At 35.3% G+C, this 12,644-nt stretch overlaps 1 protein-coding gene across 1 annotated transcript in view; it reads left to right on the top strand.

Annotated features, from left to right (window-relative positions):
- Window positions 1–12,644, top strand: part of LOC123517672 (transferrin-like) — a 35,396-nt gene that overhangs the window by 18,917 nt on the left and 3,835 nt on the right. Inside the window, exons 15-25 of the mRNA XM_045277995.1 lie at window positions 1,598–1,743; window positions 2,209–2,311; window positions 2,496–2,620; window positions 7,068–7,198; window positions 7,331–7,475; window positions 8,237–8,391; window positions 8,612–8,751; window positions 8,983–9,152; window positions 10,134–10,377; window positions 10,505–10,650; window positions 11,799–11,945. Of these exons, the coding sequence (XP_045133930.1) occupies window positions 1,598–1,743; window positions 2,209–2,311; window positions 2,496–2,620; window positions 7,068–7,198; window positions 7,331–7,475; window positions 8,237–8,391; window positions 8,612–8,751; window positions 8,983–9,152; window positions 10,134–10,377; window positions 10,505–10,650; window positions 11,799–11,945 (1,652 nt within the window). The remainder of the gene's footprint in view (window positions 1–1,597; window positions 1,744–2,208; window positions 2,312–2,495; window positions 2,621–7,067; window positions 7,199–7,330; window positions 7,476–8,236; window positions 8,392–8,611; window positions 8,752–8,982; window positions 9,153–10,133; window positions 10,378–10,504; window positions 10,651–11,798; window positions 11,946–12,644) is intronic.

Here is a 12,644-nt window from a genome sequence, read left to right as displayed (position 1 = left end):
CTGTGGATCTCATGCACTGTGATTTTTCTTTCATCATTTTCACATCATTTATTAATTTTTTTTATCTAAAAAAAGTGCAGTTTTAATTCATGTTTAATGTTTACATGTGAATGGTGCCTGCATTCTTTCCTCCCTCCCTCCTCCTCCTTCTCCACTATTATCACCATTAGCTGAAAATGCATGTCCTCAAGGTAAGAACACTAAATAAACTTTTGCTGTTATCTTATATATTTTCATGCATTGATAAAGTATGCATGTGTACATAACTGAAAAGGCAAAACAAATTTCTTCTATCCCCGCGTACCTCCTTCAGTGACGCTTATCATGGAGGAGGGGGAATAATGTAAATAAACCTCTCTCTCTCTCTCTCTCTCTCTCTCTCTCTCTCTCTCTCTCTCTCTCTCTCTCTCTCTCTCTCTCTCTGCTTAAACTTCATTTATTCAATGAATAATGTTTATAGGATTGTCAACAAGTTTTACTGTGATTATTAGAGCACCCAGTCTTCTGTGGGTGGCTATATTTGTACACTCCAGCTGATTGACAGTGCCAAGAGAGGCTTGGGAACGTGGTTGGGTAATGTCCTGTTGAATTCCCCCTCTTAGATAAATATACTTTATAAAAGTAGTTTATCTGTATACATACATATATTATCTTTTGTTATGTTTCATTATGTTTGTGTGCAATGATTTTTTTTTATACACTCGACCCTCGAAACAACGAACCTCCCATCAACGGATTTTGGAAACTACGGACAAATTCTGGAGTCCATTTTAATCTACGGACGAATATTAAAATGCGCGCAATTGTCCGTTCCCGGCAAATTATTGTCCAGTAGGTGGCGGGTCAGTCGCGTCATCAGCTGTTGGCCGCCATGTTTAATCTTCAGTCTGTACGTTTTCAACCAACAGTGAACATTGTCCAGTGCTTACCACAGCTTTTTTATGCATTTGTACCCTTCCCACGAGTGCTTAACCTACCCAAAATGCCTCCTAAACCTAGTAAACCAGTGAAGCGTAATTGAAAGGCTCTTCCAGTGGCTGCTAAGCTTGAACTAATACGAAAATTAGAAAAAGGAACAAGTGTTGCGAAGCTGTGTGAGAACTTCGTTTTCTGTATTGTTTATTAATATTTATTAAACTGACCATGCTCATGTCATCTATTTCAGGTTATTTGTTGTACTTAATGCTTTGTAATACTGCTTGAATGATTTCTTAATGATTACACAGTATTTTACGTACATTTTATAAATTTTTTTACGTACTTTTGCAAAGAACAGACTTTTGCAATCTACGGACAGGGTCGTGCACGCATTTGTCCGTTGTTTCGAGGGTTGAGTGTAAATACCTTTTTCTTACCTGAAAACACAGAAAAAAAATATGGAGTGGTCTTTTTTGGGAAGGCAGGAATGGAATAATGGCATTTCAGTGCATTTCAATGGGAAAATTTTTTTTGAGGTACGAGCTCCATCACGGAACAAATTAAACTCGTATCTCAAGGTATCACTATATATGGAAACAAGTACTACTGATTTTCAGACTGTTCTTGTATACTGCACTTGTATTTACTGATTTAGTTTTAATGGAAATTTATTTTTCAGACTATTCGGAAGGTATAATAAGAAATCAGATTTGCTATTCAAAGACTCTGCAAAAGGTCTGAAGGCACTGAGTGAAGATACACAAGATGAAAGGAAGAGAAAGAAAGATTATTTCAAGAGATTGGAGGAATTGCATACTTGTGAAGGTGAGAAATAATTATTAATTGTTGATGTATAAGAATCTGTAATTCACATCAGGAGAACAAAGATTTGATCATACAAAACCGAAGTATAAAATATGAAGCGAGAACTTGAAAAACAAAAAACAAAAAAAAACAGCAAGAAGTTTTATATCATTGAAGTATAAACAAAATATTACAGAAGCAAATCATTTTACATTAGTTATGTGGTATTTTATGCATGCAGCAGTTTCTCATGTTGTTTTGTTACTTACTAGTGATCACCCTGGATTTTGGTAGTCATAACAGTATTTCTGAAATTACTGACCTTTGTTGTGGGACATAGAAGATATTTTAGCACAACAAACCTATAGTCTCTAGTTCCTGCCGGTATTATCATGGTATAAATCATTGTTATCTGACCTTTGTGTGGTCACTTAAAGCATCATACATACTCTGAGTGTAGACCCTTGATTTCTTTTGTCTTGACAGTGCGTGTGTGTGCCCTGGAGGACTATGAGAATGAGTGTAAAGAAATGGCACAAGCAATGAAGGGAGTGGGAGAGCAGTTTGTGTGTGTCAGTGCAAGGGACAGGTGAGATGACTTGTGCATTTTAAGCTATGTTTTTCCGATACTGTACTATACTAGAAAAATTTGGTATAATAATCCTTTTTCAAATAGCTGAAAATTTTGTACAATTAATATCATTCCATTTATTTTAAAAACTTCATATTAGAGTACATTTTTAACAAAAATATAATAAATATACACCTGACAGGATGGATTGTGTGCGACGAGTGATAGAAGGCCAAGCGGATATGAGCATCTTGCCTGGGAGTTACCTCAACATTAATTCAAACCTACGCATCATTGCCTTCAGCAAGGATCCACACAATGCTAGAGGTTAGTTCAAGTTCATTGAGAAAATGTTTGAGATATGTTTCTACGTTAGAAATACATGTAAATACGTATTTATTTTACCTATATCTTAAATTTAGAAGTCCCTAACTTTAAATATAGTAAATCTTCATTCTTGTATAAAACAAACAACTTTTTTTGCTTATTATGATACACATGAGAAAGCTATTGATCCAACAGTGCTTCATCTTTTTTTATATAAGAGGGAATTGGCCTAGGATAACAAAAAAATTGTAATTTAAGCAAAGGCCATCAAGGTGCCAGTTAGTCAAAAGTACAGCATAAGTGTCTTGAAACTTCCTTATTGAATGAGTTAAGTCATAAGAAAGTGGAAATATAAAAGTATGGAAGGAAGCTCCAGAGTTTTACCAGAGAAAGCAATGAATAATTGAGAATATACTGGTTAACTCTAGCATTAGAGAGATGGACAGAATAGGGGTGAGAGAAAAAAATGTCTTGTGCAGCGAGGCCGTGAGAGGAGAGGAGACGTGCAGTTAACAAGATCAGAAGAACAGTTTCAACCATGAGAAAGAGGCTGAAGACAGTCAGTCAAAGGAGGGGAGCTAAGACAAAAAACTTTTGATTTCACCCTATCTAATAAAATTGTGAGAGGAACTCCCCGGATATGCGAAAAGTACCCCATACAAGGACTGATAAGGCTCTTGTAAAAGGGCAGTTTTGAAATCAAAGCTTTGTGCCAGACTCTATCCAAAGCTTTTGATATGTCTAATGCAATAGCAAAAGTTTCACTGAAATCTCTAAAAGAGGATGACCAAGACTTGGTAAGGAAACCCAGAAGATTGCCATACTGACGATCAGATAGAAGATTGTGAAGTGACAGATGTTTAAGAATCTTCTTGTTTAGGATATATTCAAAACTTTTAGACAAGCAAGAGATTAAAGCTATAGGGTGGTAGTTTGAAGGATTAGAACAGTCACCCTTTATAGGAACAGGCTGAATGTAGGCAAACTTCCAACAAGAAGGAAAGGTAGAAGTCGATAGACATAGTTGAAAGATGTGGCCAAGAAAGGTGCAAGCATGGAAGCACAACTTTTGAGAACAATAGGAAGGACCCCATTAGCCTTCCAAGGTTTTAGGCCAACGAGAGCATGGAAAATGTCATTACGAAGAACTTTGATTGAAGGTATGAAATAGTCAGAGGGAGGAAGAGAGGAAGAGACAAGCCCAGAATCATCCAAGTTGGAGTTATTAGCAAAGGTTTGAGAGAAGAATTCAGCTTTGGAGACAGATGAGATGGCAGTGGTGCCATCAGGATGAAATTAAGGAGGGAAAGATGAAGAAGTAAAGTTATTGGTGATGTTTTTGGTCAGATGCCAGAAGTCTTGAGGGTAGTTGGAGTTTAAAAGATTTTGACATTTTCTATTTATGGAGAAGTGTTTTGGTTAGTTGAAAAACAGACTTGGCATGGTTCCAGGCAGAAATATAAAGTGCGTGAGATTCAGGAGATGGAAGGCTCAAGTATCTTTTGTGGGCAATTTCTCATGTATAGCACGAGAACAGGCTGTGTTAAATCGAGGTTTAGAAAAGTTTAGGTTGAGAAGAAAATGAAGAATGTACACCTCCATGCCAGACACTATCACCTCTGTTATGCATTCAGCCCACAGAGATGGGTCTCTGACACGAAAACAGTAATCATTCCAGTGAAAACCAGCATAATACCTCCTCAGGTCCCCCTAATTGGCAGAGGCAAATTGCCAGAGGCACGTTTGCTTTTGGGGATCCTGAGGAGGGATTGGAGAAATAGAGCAAGATACAGAAATGAGATTGTGATCAGAGGAGCCCAACGGAGAAGATAGGGTAACAGCATAAGCAGAAGGATTAGAGGTAAGGAAAAGGTAAAGAATGTTGGGCTTATCTCCAAGATGGTTAGAAATATGAGTAGGGTGTTGCACCAGTTGTTCTAGGTTATGGAGGATAGCAAAGTTGAAAGCTAGTTCAATAGGATGGTCGGTGAAGGGAGAGGAAAGCTATAGATGATAGTGAATTTTGAAATCTCTAAGTATGGAGATTTCAGCAAAAGGATAGAGGGACAGAATGTTCTCCATTTTGGAAGTTAACTCAAAAACTCTGACAGGCCTTAAATATGGCTGCATAGCACACTTCCGACAGTCCTTAAATGGGGCAGCTACTTTGAGCGCTAATAAAAACCGCGCTAGCATTGGTAGCGCTGCTATATTTGGTCATGACGTAGTCCTATGGTAGTACTGTCGGCTCCCAGGAAGCACACCGCTCTAGCCAGCTAGTCTCCCGCAAATTTCTGTGAGGTGCGTGAGCGTCGTGTCGCGGTGATAATTATTTACGTATTTATGTATTTACTTATTTACAGAACTATTATTTACAACTATGGTTCCTGGTGCTAAGAGGAAGCTAAAGTTTAGTGATAAAAGTGATAGACAAGGCGGGACAAGACGCAAAGTGCACAGGTTGGAGGTAGATCCCGACCCCGCTATTGTGACAACATCGTCACCCACGCCTGATAAAAACATACGTAACTATAATCAGCCAATATGAGTGAAAACACGAAAAACATGTGAAAACACATAAAAACATGAGCAGTGCCTTACATTATGTAAGAATACACATAAAAGCACCTCCCCCGAGTTGCCGCTACCACAATCTTCTCCAACTATCGGTTATTATTCTGAGACAACCATAGTGAGTAGAGCAATAAAAACTTGTAGGATGATGCATTGTCATGTCTACTAACAGCAGATTTTTTTCCAGAGTAATTTATAAGAATTGATTTTTTGATGATAATTGCGGTAATGGGAGGGTGCGAATTTTGCGGCCATTGTTCTTAGCGGGTTAAATAGTCAAAGAATTTACTATAGTCATAGAAGTTAGGGGAGATCTAAACAGCACAGATAAGTTTAGTTAGAGAGTGACTATTGAGTTGAAGCCAGATGGTGAAAAACTTGGAAGATTCAAGACTGGGCATGAGAACAAGTGAAGTCGTTCCGCATATAGACGCAACATCCAGCTTTAGAGTGAAAATGAGGATAGAGAAAGTATTAGGGAACAGAGAAGGGACTACTGTCAGTTGCCTCACACAGCTGTGTTTCAGTGAGGAAAAGAAGATGAGGTGTAGTAGAGAAGAGGTGATGTTCTACAGATTGAAAGTTAGATATAAGATTGCGAATGTTGCAGAAATATATGAAGAAAAAGTAGAGGGAGGTGTCAAGACATTTTGGGTTACTACCAAGAGAGCAATCCAACCTAGGGACATTTCTGGTTCCTTCCCTAGAAGGGGACTCCGTGTAGTCCCCATTTTTTAAATTTTAAGTGAAGGGTGTGTGTGTGTGTGTGTGTGTGTGTGTGTGTGTGTGTGTGTGTGTGTGTGTGTGTGTGTGTGTGTGTATAGTAAGTGCATGTAATTTTGTATGAAGGAGGAGAGGTATCTTTAGAGGGCAAGCTGTGACTGCCCCCTTGAGTTGTGTGACACAAAGGGAATCGTTCAGCGAGATCACAACTAGGTTTAATGGAAAGTTCACAGCACCCCTGAAACTGGTCCAGAACAGAACTAGTGCTATTAGACCTCATTGGGAATAAATTATTGTTTCGGTAGATGTCTACTACTGGGGATGAGAAAGAGGCTGAAAAATATGAAAAGCTTTTGATTCCACCCTGTCTAAAAGAACAATATGAGTGAGGTCATCCAGTCTTTCTTATATGATATTTAACAGTCAGTGTCTGCCATTTGTCATGCTCTTTGCCATGTGGTTTCTCTTTACATAAGGACTTAATTGTTCATTTATACAGCAATATAATTGATATTGTATTTGGAGATTAATGGTCTTGACTGTTTGAATAAAGACACTACATTTTATTTTTCATTAATGGAAACCTGTCATATGAAAGGGTTTGGAGATACTGTGGTGGAGGTTTGTTCATTCATTATCTGCTGGAGAGACGGGTGATTTAGAAGTGATCTGGATGAGAGACAGGTGAATTGACTATAGGTAATTGTAAAGTTTTCAAAGTGAGTTCAGTAAAAAGGAAAGTGATAGTTTCTGAAGCTGGAAGCTGAATGCAGTGTAGAAAAAAAAAAAAGGTTGAAAAGTAAATGTGAAGATGGTAATGACTGAAGTGATGGTTGACTGGCAGTTGGGGAAGGTGGCTTTCTTTTTTGCAGATAACTTATATTTCTGTGTGAAAGGATTGCTGCAAACTCCTGATTTCTCTATCAAGATACCACAAAGCTTGGTGCATCACTATTTTTTTCTTTGTTTTTTTTTATTTATAATGGTAGTAATACAAGGTGGACACCCTAAGCTTCTAACCATAGCTTTATTTTTTATTTTATCATTTTATGTATATTTATTGTTGTTTTAATGTTTTCCATCTACATACTTACAATCAAAATAATCTTTCTTAATCTGTCACAGTTGAATTTTTTCTTTTTTTTCTCAGACCAATTTCGATACAAGGCAGTGATAGTGGTACGTCGCTCTACTGTGCACAGAATGATTGATCTACGTGGGAAAAAATCTTGCCACACTGGTTATGGTAGAACTACTGGATGGCGGATACCAGTTGCCCTGGTGAGACTGAAATTACTGATGTCATATCAAAATCTAAACAAAGATATTATTATGGTCATATGTCTTATAAATATACATGCAATATTCATAAATATATATACAGATAGTCGGTATTTTCCTTTATATTCACAGCTGAAGCGTGAAGGCATTATCCTTCCTATATGTGAGCCTTTGCAGTCAACACTGGAGCATGAGATCAAGAGTGTGGCTGCCACATTTAACAGGGCCTGCATCCCAGGAGAATGGGCTACCACCCCTGATGTGGATGCAGCTCTTAGTAAGTTCAAAACTAAATTTTATATATTGGTTGTAGCCACATTAACACTTATTTGCTGTATATGTATATTCGTTAAAGATATCTGAAAATTGATATAGTCATGCTGATGTATGATATATTAAAGTTTTGGACCTAAAAATACACCTGAAAATTTTATAGATATTAAAAAATCACCAAGCATGAGAGGTCCATCTTCTAAAGAAATAGTACAATAAAAATTATTGGCCTCAAGATCTATCTGATCAGCATCACAAACCTGGACATCACTAAAACTAAATAGATTGAATGGGACACAAAGTAATAGATTAAAATCACATCTGAGAAATCATAAGAAATATTTTAGTGTGTAAATACATTCACCTTTTCCTACAGGCTGGTTCTCAAATGTTCAAGAACTTTCTGTAATATGTAAACTTTTTGATGATGTATGTCTTATCATATCTTAAAGGTAGGTAGTTCATTGTGGGAATGAAAATATAGAGAAGAATTCCTCTGCCTCATTTAGTTGCCTTTTATGCTCTACAAGAAATGAAACCTACATGTCATGTAACATTTTTTTTAGGACTTGTGGGTTAATCTCAAAAATTGTGGCAGTCTAGAAACTTTGGCATTCTTAGAGAGAGAGAGAGAAAAAAAAATTATTTACATAAATTGTGTTGATCTTTCTGGATGTCCTTGTAAATTATGTATTCTAGATAACATATTATAATGTGCGCAAGAAATCAGATGATTCAAAGTGTCTTTGCTTATTCTTCCTGAAGAGATGCGGTATGATGCCATGTGTTCCATGTGTAGTGGAAGAACCTGCGACAGGAATGATGACTATGCTGGCTATGTTGGTGCATTAAACTGCCTATGCTTTAATGGAGGAGATGTGGCCTTCAGCAAGCTCTCAGTAGTCAGACAATTCTTTGAAGTAAGTACAAATTGGACCTTAGCTTTACACTACTTCTCCCATGTTCAATCTTGAAAAGGATGTTAGAGATGAACACAGATGGGTTTTATCGTGATAATTTGTCGCTAAAGCTTACACATGTATTTCCCTTATTGATGAACTAACATGGTTGAATATATTTTGTTAAAATTATTGTCCTTTACATAAAATCAGATTGCTATGATTCATGACAAAATTTCAGGATAATCGTTTAGCAAATGTGAGTGATTACGGGCTGATGTGTCGAGATGGCAGTGTTGTGGACATAAACTCAGGTGCTGCTGAGGCGTGTTTCTGGGCAGCTCGACCTTGGGATACATTTGTGACACATGGAGGAGCCAGGTATGGAGTCAGCACATTCAAGATAACATGGAGACAGTTTAAGTCTCTATTTTTCTGGTACTCTCCTCTTTAAATTTCCTCCCTCTCTCTCTCTCTCTCTCTCTCTCTCTCTCTCTCTCTCTCTCTCTCTCTCTCTCTCTAAATGTACATAGTTTGCATATGATAAAATTCAGTAGGTTGATTGTTAGTATCTCTTGAAAACCTTATAAATTTTCTTGTGATATTTTTCAGTGATGCAAAGGTGCAGAAGTTAACCTGGGCACTGATGCAAGCCAAGAGGAAAGGGGAGGAGAATTTGGCCAATAATCGGTGGTACTACAACATTCTTGAAATTGATGATACCTTCAGTGACATTTTCCCTGCCATAGATAATGCAACAACAGGACAATATTTGTCAGAAAGTAAGTTTGAGATTAATTAAAAAAAAAAAAAACTTTAATGACTACTTCTTCAGTAGTTTTAGGAATAGTTCTTCTAAGATGTATATGACAGTAATATTCTTAAATCTGGCTAATTTATCTTTCTTGACTGAATTTCATATACAATGTTGGCTTCTCAGAAATAGGAAGAAGAAAATGAGAAAGAAAGACATTTACTTCTTGCGGAAAAACTTCATATTCTCCAGTGGCAAAAGTTTTTTTCACCATCTATCTGTGTTCTTACTTGCTCTCATACAACACACAAAGAGCTTTAGTGTTTAGTGATAAAGTCATGCTGATATTTTGTGCCAGAGGCTCAGTTTATCACCGTTATGCTATGCCAGACTTACCATTAGGCAACACTAGACGGTTGCCTAGGGTCCAGAGTTTCTGAGCCCCATGAAACTGTTATCCTATTAAGTGTGTCTGGAGCCCCCTATGGATGTATAAAGAAAACAGAATTGGCCGAGAATTTCACAATTGGTGCATCCCTAGAATAAAAGGTGCTGGGTGGCCCCCATGCCTGCCTTTGTGTAGGACCCCCAAATTCTTAAATCTGCCCCTGCCATTATGTATTTTAATTTGCAAAGGAATCTATTTCATTATGATATACATAATCTTCCCATTCTGCACTTTTTTCTCTTTGATGTATCTTTGCATTTAAGGTCAGGTGTGTCAATAAATTTGTGATATGACTATGGCTAATCACAGCTGTTATTGACAATGTTCCTAAGCTGCAAAGTAAAGGAATTCATTATATGTAGTTTATTTTTATATTTTTTTAATAAGAGAAAATCAGACATCAGTGAAACTGAAGTTAAGGTTTTATGCCTACTTCTTATTTACTTATTTATTTATCAATTTATTAATATTGTTTTTTATTTTTATTTTTTATTATAAAGTTATTGTGCCCCTTTTTGGTATTTTTCACTTATTTAAATATTTATATATTGAAACTTTCAGGTAGAATGGACATTGTTCAGGCAGAGGAGATGTGTGCTTCTGAGGCACCTGTGAGATTCTGCGTTTCCAGTGATGAGGAACGGAAAAAATGTAGTGACCTTTCCTCCCTCTTGCACCTTAGAGGTGTATCACCAGAACTTCAATGCACACAAGGAAGTAGTGTTGATGATTGCCTTGAAATGATTAAATTAGGTACATCAGATGTCATGACCTTGACCAACAGCAAACGCTATGCATCCCATAGGTGAGCTTGTTGATTTTTCTTCTTTCTATGACCATTGTTCAAATGCTGTGGTGAAATAAATTCTTTAGCAATTTTATTAGATTAAAGTGGTGAAACTAGCAATAACAAGTTATATTTTTATTTTCAGCAATCACAGCCTTGCAGACTTGCTTGCAGAATCATATGGGAGAGATGAAAGCAATTTGTATTACTTTGTTGCAGTTGTTAAGAAGGGTTCAGGTATCAACAGTGTTTATGATCTTGCAGGAAAAACAACTTGTAATACTGGATCTAGTAAGTAACAATATTTTTATTTGTCTTTTATGTCATTGAAAACTTTTGTAAAAATTTAAAGTAGTATATATATATATATATATATATATATATATATATATATATATATATATATATATATATATATATATATATATATATATATATACACAGTGGTACCTCGAGATACAAAACTAATTCATTCCGGAGTGGCTTTTGTATCATGATTTTTTCGTATAATGAGTCACATTTTACATGTAAATCGCCTAATTTGTTCCAAGCCCTACGAAAACACCACATTAAATTTTATAATAAGGGTAAAACCAGAATGGAATAAGAGCCAAATACATTTGAATCATTCAATATACCTAACTTAACTATTAATACCTGTAAATGAAGTAGATAATAGAATATAATGCAATAATGAATGAAAAATAATAAAACAAAAATTATACGAAAATGTGGAACCTTGCCTTTCGAGTGAGGTGATATCTGAAAACGAAAGTGGCGGCAGAGGAAGCTAGCAAACGGCAGAAAATCTAGAAAATGGCAGGAAACATTAACACTTAACTTTAGGAAACATTTAAAATTATTATTATTATTATAATTTTTTTTTTTTTTTTTTTTTCAATTTCTAAATGGTGTGAATTTCAAAATTTTCTGCGCATGGTTATTTCAAGTTTTGTTTCATAACTTTTGTATGCTGAGTAATTTTTCATAATATGAAGCGAAAAAATCTTCACCTATCATTTTGTAAAATGAAATTTTCATATACAGAAGCTATTTTGTATCTTGAGGTACCTCTGTATGTGTATATATATATATATATATATATATATATATATATATATATATATATATATATATATATATATATATATATATATATATATATATATATATATATATATATATATATATATATATATATATATATATATATATATATATATATATATATATATATATATATATATATATATATATATATATATATATATATATATATATATATATATATATATATATATATATATATATATATATATATATATATATATATATATATATATATATATATATATATATATATATATATATATATATATAAAATATTGCTTCTCTTGATTGGCAATTCCTTTTAAAACCTAATTTTTAATTATTTACAGATGCAAATCTAATCAATTACATAGATGAGGAATTAAATGAGTGCCTTCATGATGGAGCCCTGTTCTCAACCATCACTGATGCAATAAAATGCCTGATGGGATCAAGGAGAGATGTTGCCTTTGTAAAGCTTGATGCTGTGAATGATGGTTAGTATACTAGTATATATATATTGTGTGTATAACAGGGGTGTGGAGTCGGTGTCGAGGAGTCAAGGAGTCGGCTACTTTTGGCCGGAGTCGGAATTGGAGTCAGAGTCAGAGTCGGAGTCGGAGTCGGTAAAAATATGAGCGACTCCGACTCCTTTATGTGATAAATTTTTGGGTAAAGATTCCACTTCATGGAGATTGGAGATTCCTACAAATTGTGGAGGATGTATCCAATCAAGCACTACATATAAAGATAATTTTTATTAATTTATGATAATTATATAATCGTCAAGTACACTTTTATGGATTGACTCAAAAATATGTAAGTATTGATTCTCTTAACTTTCGTCTTTTTTGGGTGTGGCAACTAGCGGGCTTTTTGCTTAATCTTTTCCCTTGGCTTCCATCCCTCATGTAAAAAAAAATAGACTATATCGTTGTACTGTAAAAAAAAAAAAAAAAAAAAAAAAAAAAAATCGGAGTCGGAGTCGCAACCTTCAAATTTCCTGGAGTCGGAGTCGTAGTCGGACTTTTGAAAATCCGACTCCGCACCCCTGGTGTATAAATTATGTATTGTTTATCTTACATAACACCACCATATTTATTTTGTAACTAGGCTGATATTCATCTCATCAACTCCCTTCTCTGACGGACTATCTTCACCCTTTTTCTTAATGCTGAAATGTTGCATCTCTTTCT

The sequence above is a fragment of the Portunus trituberculatus genome, chromosome 42 (assembly GCF_017591435.1).
Source record: "Portunus trituberculatus isolate SZX2019 chromosome 42, ASM1759143v1, whole genome shotgun sequence".
NCBI lineage: Eukaryota > Metazoa > Arthropoda > Malacostraca > Decapoda > Portunidae > Portunus > Portunus trituberculatus.
Note: the sequence above shows the minus strand (reverse complement) of the source record. Positions and strands in the feature narration are given on the sequence as shown.